The sequence below is a fragment of the Brassica oleracea genome, chromosome C3 (genome assembly GCF_000695525.1).
Source record: "Brassica oleracea var. oleracea cultivar TO1000 chromosome C3, BOL, whole genome shotgun sequence".
In the NCBI taxonomy this organism is placed as follows: Eukaryota; Viridiplantae; Streptophyta; class Magnoliopsida; order Brassicales; family Brassicaceae; genus Brassica; species Brassica oleracea.
The window spans coordinates 14,016,872-14,029,364 of record NC_027750.1 but is presented as its reverse complement, the minus strand read 5'-3'; the positions used below and the strand labels follow the sequence as shown (position 1 = coordinate 14,029,364).

Here is a 12,493-nt window from a genome sequence, read left to right as displayed (position 1 = left end):
CATGTGAAATGCAATATATACACCTAATATGCAATCTAAATGATTAAAATGAGGTAAAATTATATGTTAAAGGCCATTAAAAACAGTATATACCACATACATACATCCATATTGGTGTTTGTTTTCGATTTGTAGTATATAACATTTATGATGAATCAAAAATTTTAATTGTTTATAATTTGTTGGTTGCTCATTAGATACTAAATTAATCAAAATAATATGTTATATAACATATTCACAATTAGTAATTTTTAATTACATTAACTGTTTTTGATGTGTTTATTTATAAACTAAAAAAATAGAATGTTTTTATATGAATAAATCAATCTTTTCAAAATAAAATATTTTACGTCAAATAAAATATTTTATGTCAAATAAATTAACTCCTATTTTAATAAAATAGATTTATTAAATATACACATATGACTTGAATTATTGGAATATGTCCATTACGATGTACTGACTTTTTAAGTAAAAAATGTTCCAGTTTAATAACATTAATTAGGTTTGCTAAATTTCTTTAAAAAAAAAATCTGTTCTTATTTTTTTTTACATTTGTCTTATTTTTGAATGTTTTTGTAACTTGGTTTCATTATTTTTTTGGTTTGTCTAAACAATGTATTTGTTTAAAAAACTCAATAAAAATTTTGAACTTTATATTCAAATTATAAACAAAATATTTATAATATAGTTTAATAAACCCCACAAGTATACTTAAACCTCTAATACTTTACTGTTTTTTTTGCATCATAATTTATTGTTTAATTTACCAAATAAACTAAATAAAAATAGAATAAAAGAAAAACATAATCTCATAATTTGTAAATGAAGACATATCTCATTGAACAAAGCACACCAATGTCAAACCTGAAAAACATATGAATCTAATAACTTGATGAGTATAGACAACTTAATTTATCGAATATTCAGAAGTTTAAAATATACTCCCTCTGTTTCATAATACTTGATGTTTTGCCTTAGTGCACAAAGATTAAGAAAACTACATTTTTCTAAAAAAATTATTTTAAAGATATAATTTTAAAATCTGTTAACCAATTATAAAAAAGACTGTAAAATCTAATTGGTTGAACAGTTTCCAATAAAGTTAAAGTTAATCTTAAAATCTCAAAACTTCATGTAAATTGAAACAAAATAATCCTTCTAAAACATCATCTATATTGAAACGGAGGGAGTATGATTTTGAAGAACAAACATCCGCGCGGGCGCGCGGATCAAAAGCTAGTTGTATTTATAAGATTTGGACTGAATCTGGTAAGAAGATTATTTTTGGTACAAATATACAAACTCCTTTCAGATACATTGATTATTTAGATATTTTTATGTTTCTACACATCAAAATCAAAATCATTCAGACCCGGGAGGACCCAACTCAAACTTCATACATAAATTTTTAATATCTAAGTGGCGTCTAATTTCAAAACCCAAAAAATTGATCCCGAAAGAAACAATTTGTACCTCAATGAGTATCTGAATGTCCATACCTAACTGATTATGCAAATAAATTAAAAATAAAACTCTTTCTATAAATTTGGCAAAAATAAGAAAAATAGAAATATTTTTTTTATTTAGTAAAATAGTTATATGAAGTGAAACATTAAGTGACAATAAATGTAATACTTTTTAATTATTTTGATTTAAATTATTATTTTGTTCACATAACCTATGCCTTTGAATTATGTGTTTGGCTATGTAATCTTTCACCAATTGGAACTAAGATAAAAGAAAGTTTTAGTAAAATAGATTAAACCAAACTATTAACCATATGCAAAACTCGGTTATCTTACATTTTTGTTTTTTTATAATTGCACAAAATTAATATTGATTAACTAATAAATAAAAATCTACATTATTACTTTTATGGTATTTTTTTTTTTTTGACAGCAAGACATTCACAGACTCATATTGACTCTGTAAACCAAACCGGCAACTCCACATCCATATGAACGATGAAAGACGGTTGTTTCCTAGCACTACGTGCCAAGCTATCCGCCATTTGGTTCTCCGTTCGGGGAACATGGATGATGTCTGAGTTGAAGAAGCTTCTTCGTAAAAGCTTGATATCTTTCAGATAGGTTTCAAATGCTGGCCATTCTTCTGGTTCCGAAACCATCTTCACCAATTGAGAACAATCCGTTGCAAACGTAACCTGAAACTGTCTTAGATTCTTCATACATTCCATTGCCCAAATCAATGCCTCCACCTCCGAATGAAGAGGAGACAGACACGCCCTTACATTCCTTGCTCCTAATAAACCATCAAAACCTGGTAAGGTACTATACCATCCTTGTCCCGAAAATAGTTCATTCTCTTTCCACGAACAATCTATAAAACACCAGCGTCCTGTAGTTTCTAATGTAGGTCGGGCCTGTACTTGCCTCTCCCTTCGTTGATCAGTGTTAACCTGTGCTTCAGCCCAAAGTGTCGATTCCAGTTCTGCTAATCTAAGTGTTTTCCTTGGATCCATATCCAGATTACTAAACACTTTATTGTTCCGACCTTTCCATATATACCATAATATCCATGCAAATTGGTGGTCATCCATCTTTGGAGTAACTCGCCAAAAGAGATGATCCATGTTACCAAAAAACGAACAAGTTGGAAAAAAATCCGGACTCGATGGTATTTTAGATAGTGCCCACACTTGACGTGCTGGAGGACATTCAAAAAACACATGATTAATTGATTCCTCCGGGTCTCCGCATCGAGCACAACAAATTTCCCCTTGTATTCCTCTCCCCCGCAGATTCTTCATTACCGCTATACAACCTGAAACGAGTTGCCATAAAAAGTGCTTCAACTTCGGTGGGCACCGCACTTCCCAGCAGAAAGCTTTTAACGGATCCACTGTGGGTCCATAAAATTCTGGTGGTTTTTCCTTATCAGGATATACCCGTTCCACCTGATACCCTGATTTGACCGAATATTTCCCATTATTAGTGAAATGCCATCCATTCCTATCATCCATCTGATGTCTACTTAATGGAATACTTTCAATAATTTGTGCATCATGAGGATCCACCAAAGCCCTGATTGCCTCAAGATTCCAAGTTCGGGATTCCAAATTAATGAGGGAATCCACTGTGAGATCCGGGTAACTGTTGTGAAGATTTTTGTTTGCTGGTCTCGGGCGAGTGGCTGGGATCCAAGGATCATTCCATACGGAAATAGATGAACCTGTTCCCACCCTTTTAATTAGTCCTTTACAAACCAGAGATCTAGCAGAGATCATACTTCTCCAGCCATATGACGGGGAGTAAGATCGGATCGGTTCAAGGGGTGAAGCATTCCTATAGTACCGTCCTTTAAAGACTCTAGAGAAAAGAGTGTTTGGTTTCTCAATCAGCCTCCACAGTTGCTTTCCAAGCATCGCCGTGTTAAAATCCATAAGATCCTTAAAACCTAATCCACCATTGTCTTTGGGGAGGCATAACTTATCCCATGATTTCCAATGCATGCCTTTTGTGCTCCCTCCTGGACTCCACCAAAATTGAGCTACTGCACTCGTTAATTTTTTAACAGTAGCTTTTGGTAATCGATAAACAGACATGACATGATTTGGCAGAGCCGTAACCACCGACTTAATAATCACCTCCTTCCCACCTTTAGTAAAATATCTAAAAGTCCATCCATTTACCCTCTTATTCAAACGTTCTTGAACAAATCCGAACACTTGGACTTTAGATCCCCCAAGGCTTTCGGGTAACCCTAGATAAGATCTCATTCCTCCTAAATTCTGAATACCCAAAATATCCCTCAACTCTTGTCGACTGGACTCTTCAATCTTATGACCAAATTGAATTGAAGATTTCTGAAAATTTATTTGTTGCCCGGAAACAGCCTCGTACTCTTTTAAAATCCTGAGAATAGTTTGGCATTCTTCTCTGTTTGCCTTGCAAAAGAAATGGCTATCGTCGGCAAATAACAAATGCGATATTGCCGGACAAGCTCTTGCTACCTTCATACCGGTATATTATAATTAATGATTTGATGTATTGTTACGGTAAATTAATTAATGATGTGATGTATTGTTAAAGTAATATAATTAATGAAATTACTAAAATAACACTATATTTATATTTTTATACATTAATATTTGTTTTTCATAATTAGTGTTTTATATTTTAGATATGTCGTAATGTAAATAATTGTATTCAAAAGACCTGGATCGAATCAGATAATATGATTATTTTTGGTACAAATATCTAAATCCGTTTCAAATACATTGGTTATTTAGATATTTTTAGGATCATATACATCAGAACCGAACTCATCCAGACTCAAAAGGACCCAACTCAAAACCTACACATAAATTTATAATATTCAAGGAGGGAGTAATTTTAAAACAAAAAAAAACGATACCCGAAAGGAACAACTCGTACCTAAGTGGATATCTAGTGTTCATGCCTAAATGCACTAAAAAGGAAAATGTACTCTCGCTTTTTCGTTCAGAGGAATGAGAGGAGGTATCAAAGTAGTTAAGGAGGTACAAGAGAGGATCTTTATAGGATTGACTTGGGAAGTCCCGAACCGGGGTCAAGCTACAACTTGATATCAATTTTGACCATTTTTTATAAATATCCTCGTACAGTGTTCATTTAATTAATGAGAAAGTAATATTTGACAACAAACTGATTTTATAAACTAATAAAAATGACATTTTCTATGTCTTTTTTTCTAAATCAAGTGAAATAGAAAGAGCCTTTTTTTTTTAATTTAGTAAGACAATTATATTGAGTGAAAAATTAAGTGACAACAAATGTAATTCATTTTTATTATTTTGATTTAAGTTATGATTTTATTCACAAAATATGTCTTCGAATTATGTTTTTAGGTACATAATTTTTCACCGATTGAAATTAAAAAAAAATGTTTTAGTAAAACAAACTAAACCAAACGTTTAACCTTATGCAAAACTCAGTTATTTTACATTTTATTTTATTTTATAATTGACATAAAATTAATATTGATTAACTACTAAATAAAAATCTACACTATTATTATTATGGTAATATAATTAATGATATGAAATATTGTTAAGGTAATATAATTAATAAATTTGTTAATATGAGTGAAATATGGAAATACAATTAATGTAATACTGCTATCCTCATTTCCAAACAATTCTCAGTTATACTACTATTCATGTTTCCAAACAGTACTAAAGTGTACTTCAGTTTTAATAATGTAGACTAGACTTTGATCCGCGCAGGCGCGCGGTGTATATTTTGAAAAATATATTGATATTTGTTTTTCATGTAAATATTAGGGTTTGGCAAAATGAATCTGGGGAACAGAACCAATACTGATCCGAAAATATAGTATCAAACCCGAACATAAATTGAATAAATATTCGAATTATTCAAAATTTTGTTATTTAGAGAACCAAATCTGATCTGAACCAAAGTATTTGGGTACCCAAATTTATCTAAAAATAGATTTATATACTTATATATATTAATTATTTTTAAAATCTATTTTTAGATTTAACGTATATAAAACATCAAGAATGATACTTTTAAATTGGTTTAAATACTTGAAAATATATATAGATAGTCAAAAGTAAATATCTGAAATAGTTAAAGTATACTCAAATCACCAAAAATACTTAAAATAATTATTGATTCCGTATCCAAAATTTTAAATCAAGCCAATTGATATGTTAAGCTTAGGTATTCTGATATATGTTATTCAAATTTATAGGTAATATATTATTTTATTTATATATTTTGAAAATTTTAAAATATATAATGATTTAAGACTTTAGAAATAATTTAAATGGGTTATCCAAACCCGAACCAAACCCGCAAGGATCCGAATCGAACTCAAACCAAAATTTAGAAACATCCTAATAGGGCTGAAATCTTTGACCCCGAAAATCCGAAACGCAAACCGATCAAAATCAAACCCGTATGGGTACCCGAAAGCCCATCCCTAGTCATTATTATATATCGTATATTGTCATCATATAATTAATCGTATTTTATACGTACCATCATATAAGTAATCATATAATTAATAGTATTTTATACGTACCATCATATAAATAATTACATATATTATATTTTTAAAACTTAATATGAAATATAAAAAACCATAATTTGAGTTGGTATTTCAAATTGGGCTTTGTATTGTATTTTTCTTATATATATTGACAACATTTTTTTATAATGGTTATTGAAAAATAGTTTAGTAAAAATTTATTTTTGAATATATGTATATTTTTGAATCAATTTTTGATATAAATCAACTTTAAATTATTATTTTGATTTGAAATATGTATATAAAGTTTAAATTTTTTTTTATGGTTAGTTTAGAAAAAAAAAATTTAGGCAATTAGATTGACTCATTTTCGTATATTTTAAAACTGACATAGATAGATAGTTTCTTATAATATGATGAACTTTCAATTTTTCTTAATAACATAAGCCCATTACTTTTTTTCTTAATATTACTATCCTTGTTTTCAAACAAAATTAATTTTTTTTAAAAAGACTACAATCCATGTTTCCAAACACTCTAATTTTTTTTAATAGTCCTACTCAAATCTCCAAACACTGCAGTTTTGTACTTGAATTTTAATAATATAGATTATTCGACATAATTATGCATTTTTGTTCCTCTCCACATCAATTATGTATATTGCTATTAACACCTATATATTAATTGAAAATATTACATCTTCTTTTGTAACCACGTGTCATCACTAGGATGATTTTTAGAATCCTTTGAGAAATAGGTTGGTCCATTTAATTATATAATAAGTTTTTTTATTAAACTAACTAAAAAATCATTATTAATGTTCTTTATTATTTCCTTAAATAAAAGTTACAGAATTGCCTAATATGGCTAAAATATATATGATAATTAATGATTTTGAATAATAAAAATTTGATAAAAATTAATGTATCTTTTATCATATTTATTTAATTTTAAACTATTAAAATAAATTAAATAATCATATTAATCATATAATAAAATTTAGACTTTTCTATATATGTTATATTTTGATTTTTTTTTTAAATGACTATAAATTACTAAAACTGTTAAAATTCTCACATTCAATTTTTGTGATCCATGGTTTAAAATTTTTGTTATAAAAAGTTACAAATGATTACAAAATCATATAACTAAAAGTCTAATTAATTAATTATTAAGATTAAGATATATATAATGCATAAATATTTTAATTTCAAAATTTACTTTGAACAATTTTCTTAGATAAAAATTTTGAACAAATACTGACAATTTTTTTTTTAAAATTATAAATTACTAAAACTATTAATCCAACGATGAAAGTTTTGTTACAATAATTTAAAGTTTTTGTTATAAGAGATACAAATGATAAAAAAAAAACCATATGAATAGAAAGCATCATTTTGTAGACATTAATATCAAAAATATACTATATATGTTAATATCATTTAAATTTAATTATATATTCTATCAAATAGAAAATTTTTGTTTGGATTAATAAAATTTATTTATATGTTTGCACCAATTTAATTATATATGTAATAGTTACTGAATTTTTAGTTATTCAATATATATTTATTATTTCATAATATGTAAAAAACATATAATACCTAAAATAATTTATATATACAATGTTTATCCCGCGCAAAAACGCGGATCTTTAACCTAGTAATTTTTATAATAAGATTTTCATGTGTCATTTTGCAAGCAGTCATGTAACTATAAGAACCATGGCTTCTCAGTGATTACACTTTACATTTGATTCCGACTATCGTCATGAAATTTGATAAGTTTTTTTATCTTTTGAATTTCTAAGGGAGTTCAAGCCTTGGCTTTAATCTCCTCTACGCCGAGCCAGTCTTTGCTAATATCATTTCTGGTGTAAATAGCATTAGAAAAGGCTTGTAGTTAAACCAATTGGGCTGCCACATCCGTATTAATTTGATAAGTTTGTATTCAATCTTAACATAATTTAGTAAAAAAAATGTCAAAATAACATTCCTTAATAATAAAAATAAGAAAGCCTATAGATATAGCTTTGCTTACCGAAACAAGACCATCATTTTGGAAGCTTGCATCGTTTGTGTGAATCAGATTCTGAGTTTTATCTTGAAAGGTGCCTAAGATGTCTACAGTTAGAACTATCATCTTCAAGTTGCAACTTTCCACTAGTCCTTTCACATATCTTAAAAAGAGACAAGTGAGCAGAAAAAAAGTGGTCCTAAGGTTTAAATAATGTATGTGTAAGCTCTGCACACGTCTTTATTATGTGCTTCTTTTATCATGTTTGTTCATCACATGCTTGCTTCTACATTGCATTAACTTTAGTGGGGTCCTTGATGTTAACTCTTTGACACCATATCCTTAAAATCTACCATAACTTGATAACACCATCACGTAATTCCCAGATGTACTGTGTTCTCTGCTTTAGCCTCTGCAGTTTTGGTATCCAAACAACTGTTTCGACGAGTGCATATATGTCTTTTCATTTGGCTTTTTGTTCCCATAAGACTTGTCTGAAAAAAAACTTATGACAGGCTGAGATTGCACCGCTTGGTCATTCGTTATCACAATGACCTGATTAAACTTTCGGATTGGTGGTATAACGTTTGTTCATCACAATAATCTGATTAGACTACACAATTAACTTTTCATGACATAATTTAATTTAGATAAGAGTACGAAGGACAAGTTTCACTTCAGTTCGTTCATATAGTTTTGTATCTACAAGAGTTCTTAACTGCATTTTTGCCTCATAATGTGATTGAAGATATGCCAAACTAGACAAGTATTTAGCATATTATAAAAAAAACTAGAAAAGTCAATCTATTGAAATTTTTGTTCTATGCAAAAGTGTAGCTTTTAGACGGTTGTCTTTAATGTCTTGATTACTGTAACACATGTTGGGTATGAGGATTTATATCATTTGTTCTTTTCATCATACATATTCTATCATTGTTATTATTGGAGGACTTTTTATAGTAAATGCACCATGAGCTTCGATCAAACTCTGCTCTCTGGAGGTAGTTAGCAACAAACATGGCCATGCCTGATCATGTAACTTGAGCTATCAAACTTGAGCTATCAAACATAGCTATCAAACTTGAGCTCCTTGCAGTCGTGCCTGATCATGTAACTGGAGCGAAGGATAGAGTAGCTTGGAAAGGAACCAATAATGGAAGCTTTTCTGTAAAGTCGGCCTACAGGCTGTTAACTTCTGTTGTCTCACCAAGACAAAACATGGAGAGGTTCTATCAACGTATATGGACGGTGGTAGCTCCGGAGAGAGTACGATGTTTCCTGTGGCTAGCTGGACAGCAGGTTATCATGACCAATTGTGAGAGATACAGACGGCATCTTGGAGCTACGAATACGTGTGAAGTCTGTAAGGGAGCTCCAGAGACAGTATTACATGTTCTTCGGGATTGTCCGGCGATGGAAGGAATATGGAATCGTGTGGTTCCAATGGGTAAAAGACAGACTTTCTTTACCCAGTCACTACTCCAATGGCTGTTTACAAACCTGGGGGATAACCAGATGGTAGGAGAGAGCACATGGTCCACCTTTTTTGCAGTAACGGTATGGTGGGCGTGGAAATGGAGGTGCGGAAATGTTTTTGGGGACACCCGATTGTGCAGGGACAGAGTAAAATTTGTCAAGGAGAAAGCAACAGAGGTGACCAAAGCAACATGCGCCCTAGGAGATCAGAAACGTGCACCGGAACGAGAGGAGAGAAGAATATGGTGGAAAGCTCCACGAGATGAGTGGATTAAACTCAATACAGACGGGGCATCACATGGAAACCCTGGTGATGCAACTGCAGGTGGGGTGTTGAGAAACAAATTTGACGATTGGTGCGGAGGCTTTGCACTGAATATTGGTCGATGCTCTGCTCCACTGGCAGAATTGTGGGGGGTCTATTATGGACTGGTATTGGCATGGGAAAGGGGGATCGCAAGGTTGGAGCTAGAGGTTGATTCAGCAGTTGTGGTTGGATTTCTTAAGACAGGAATTGAGGAGACTCACCCACTGTCGTTCCTGGTACGTCTGTGCCATGGCTATCTTTCAAAGGACTGGATTGTCCGAATTGATCACGTGTATAGGGAAGCTAACCGTCTAGCCGACGGGTTAGCCAACTATGCCTTTACTTTACCATTAGGAATTCATAGTTTTGATTATATACCACCTGATGTAATTTCGATTCTTGAGGATGATGTCTTAGGCGTTTCTCGTCCTAGGCATGTAGTGATGTCGTAGTTGTCCGATTTTTTCTAATAATATAGGGAAGCTTTTCTCCATTTTGCCCACAAAAAAAAAAAAACAAACATGGCCATGTTTCACTGATTCAAACTGCTTTTGTTTTGAACTCTCATGGTTTATGCATAGAGATGAACAACTAAATATATTGGTATACAACTTGGTTGATGATTCTCTTTGAATTGCTCAAAAAAGGTATGAAAAGAAGAAATCTTTTAACAGAATGCTTTAGCTTTAGGTTACATGTGTGTTAAGAGAGAGAGATGTGGAAGCTCTCTTTGGCTAACTCTATATCAACCATATGGACGACTTTCACTTCTCAACTCTCCTTCTCTCACCTCCCTTTTGTCTTGTCCATTGTCTCCAGTGATCCCCACAGTCACCGAATCATCATCATTCATCAACACCAAGAGCTTTCTTCTTTGCCTCTTTTTTTTTGTAACTGTTCTTCTTTGCCTCTTGGTTCGTTAAAAGACCGTTTAACTAAACAGAGACTGTAAACGTTTGGATCTAAAGAGTAATAAGTAATTTGTGGGTTTTAATGTTTATAAAAGACATACAATGTGGCTTAATAAGATCAGTGATCGAGACTAGAATTTTCTTGACTGCAACAGCAAGAAAAGTACGTACTTATGTATGACTTCCATGACTCTTAATTTAATGTTCCCTCTTTATCTGAAAATTATAGAACCTTGAAGACATAATAGAACGCAAAATGAACATATATGTATTTTTAATATAGTATCATTCATACACATGAGATAGGAAAATGGAAAAACATATTTTACTAATTTAATCATATATTATTCCCTTATTAACACGAACTCAGAATAAATAAAAAAAACTCAAAGGTTCAAGATCCACACATCCTGCTGGTTCTCTTCAGTCTTCACAAAGCATGAAGAATTGGTTGCTTCAGCAGGGCTAGGTTTAAATGATATACCAACATAAAAAGAAGTGTCAAAGATGAAGATCGAGACTCACATGATCTTTCACATTGGGTTTCATCAATTTGTAGGGCCAAGTCGGCTCCCTAGTCTCTTGGTCATGGGACCTAAACGCTAAAGCTGGTGAAGCTGAGTAAGCTCCATGAATAGCGTCTGTTGACGTGGAGGGCGGTCCACGCCAGAAACCTAAAGGGCTTCCGTTGATCGTCGGTGGGATAGACGAAGAAGGAGGAGGAAGAAGAGTGCTTGAGTAATACGACGGCGTCTGTTGTACTCCTCCTCCACCACCGTAAAATCTAGCTTCTGTCGTCCACGAGGGATAGTGAAGGCTGTGATGGTTGTTGAGGAAGCCGTAGACGTAGTGAGGCTCAGGATGCTGATTAAGGTATGAGGTCATGGAACCGCGCTTGGCGTGTTGGCGTTCGCGTTTGTGAGCGTTTTGGTGTCCACCTAGGGCTTGAGAAGTTGGGAATTTTCTGAAACAGTAGTGACACTCGAATCCCCTGTTGTTTCTTTTGTCTTTTTCCTTTTCCTTGACATTCACAGAGCTACTCTCATCTTTCATCTTGGTTGTTGTAATTTCACAAGAATCTGCTGGGAAGTCTTCTTGTTGAGGGTTATGTTTGAGGAGCTCTTGGCCGAAGAGACGAATCTTGGAGCCTTTATGATCTTTAGGAGGAGTACGGCGGATGAACGGAAGCTGAGAAAAGGATTCAACATTGACGTTCATGAAGTCGTGAGTTTCTCTTCGTCCATTGGTTTCTTCCATGGAAGGGGGAGAGAGAGAGAGAGAGGAATGAATGAGAGTGAGTTGAAGACAAATGAGGTTGACTGTTTTAGAGACGGAAAGACTAGATGAGGTTTCGCATTAATATAAAGAGGTTCCAACATTCATTTAGCTCGATTAACTTAAACATAATTCGTCACTGGGTTGTATTCTACTTGGAAATATATACGAATAGTTATAAGTACATGTTTAAAATAATTAAACGATATTTATAATACCTAAAATAATTAAAATATCTATTGATTTTCTAACCAAATATTTAAGGTAAACCAATTTTTATGTTAAGTGTAAGAATTTTGGCATACATTATTCAAATTTATATATTATATAATATTTTTATTTTTAGATTTTGAAAACTTTAAAGTATATATGAACTTTAATATTTGAAAAAAATTTAAATAGGTTATCCGAAGCCAAACCCAAACCAAACCCACAAAGATCCGAACCGAACCAAACCAAACCTTCAAGGATCCGAATCGAACCAAATGGTACTTAATGTCCACCTCTA

The 12,493-nt window shown here is 32.0% G+C and overlaps 1 protein-coding gene across 1 annotated transcript; it reads right to left on the bottom strand.

Moving 5' to 3' along the window:
• Positions 1-10,979: 10,979 nt before the first annotated feature.
• LOC106332610 (zinc finger protein 8-like) lies at positions 10,980-12,042 on the bottom strand. The gene has a single exon (XM_013771092.1). It carries the CDS (start codon positions 11,965-11,967, stop codon positions 11,212-11,214), a length of 756 nt encoding a protein of 251 aa, XP_013626546.1. The 5' UTR covers positions 11,968-12,042; the 3' UTR covers positions 10,980-11,211.
• Positions 12,043-12,493: the final 451 nt, after the last annotated feature.

What these genes read in the sequence shown, in the direction of transcription:
- LOC106332610 (XM_013771092.1), bottom strand. Translation starts at nt 11,967, where the DNA reads ATGGAAGAAACCAATGGACGAAGAGAAACTCACGACTTCATGAACGTC.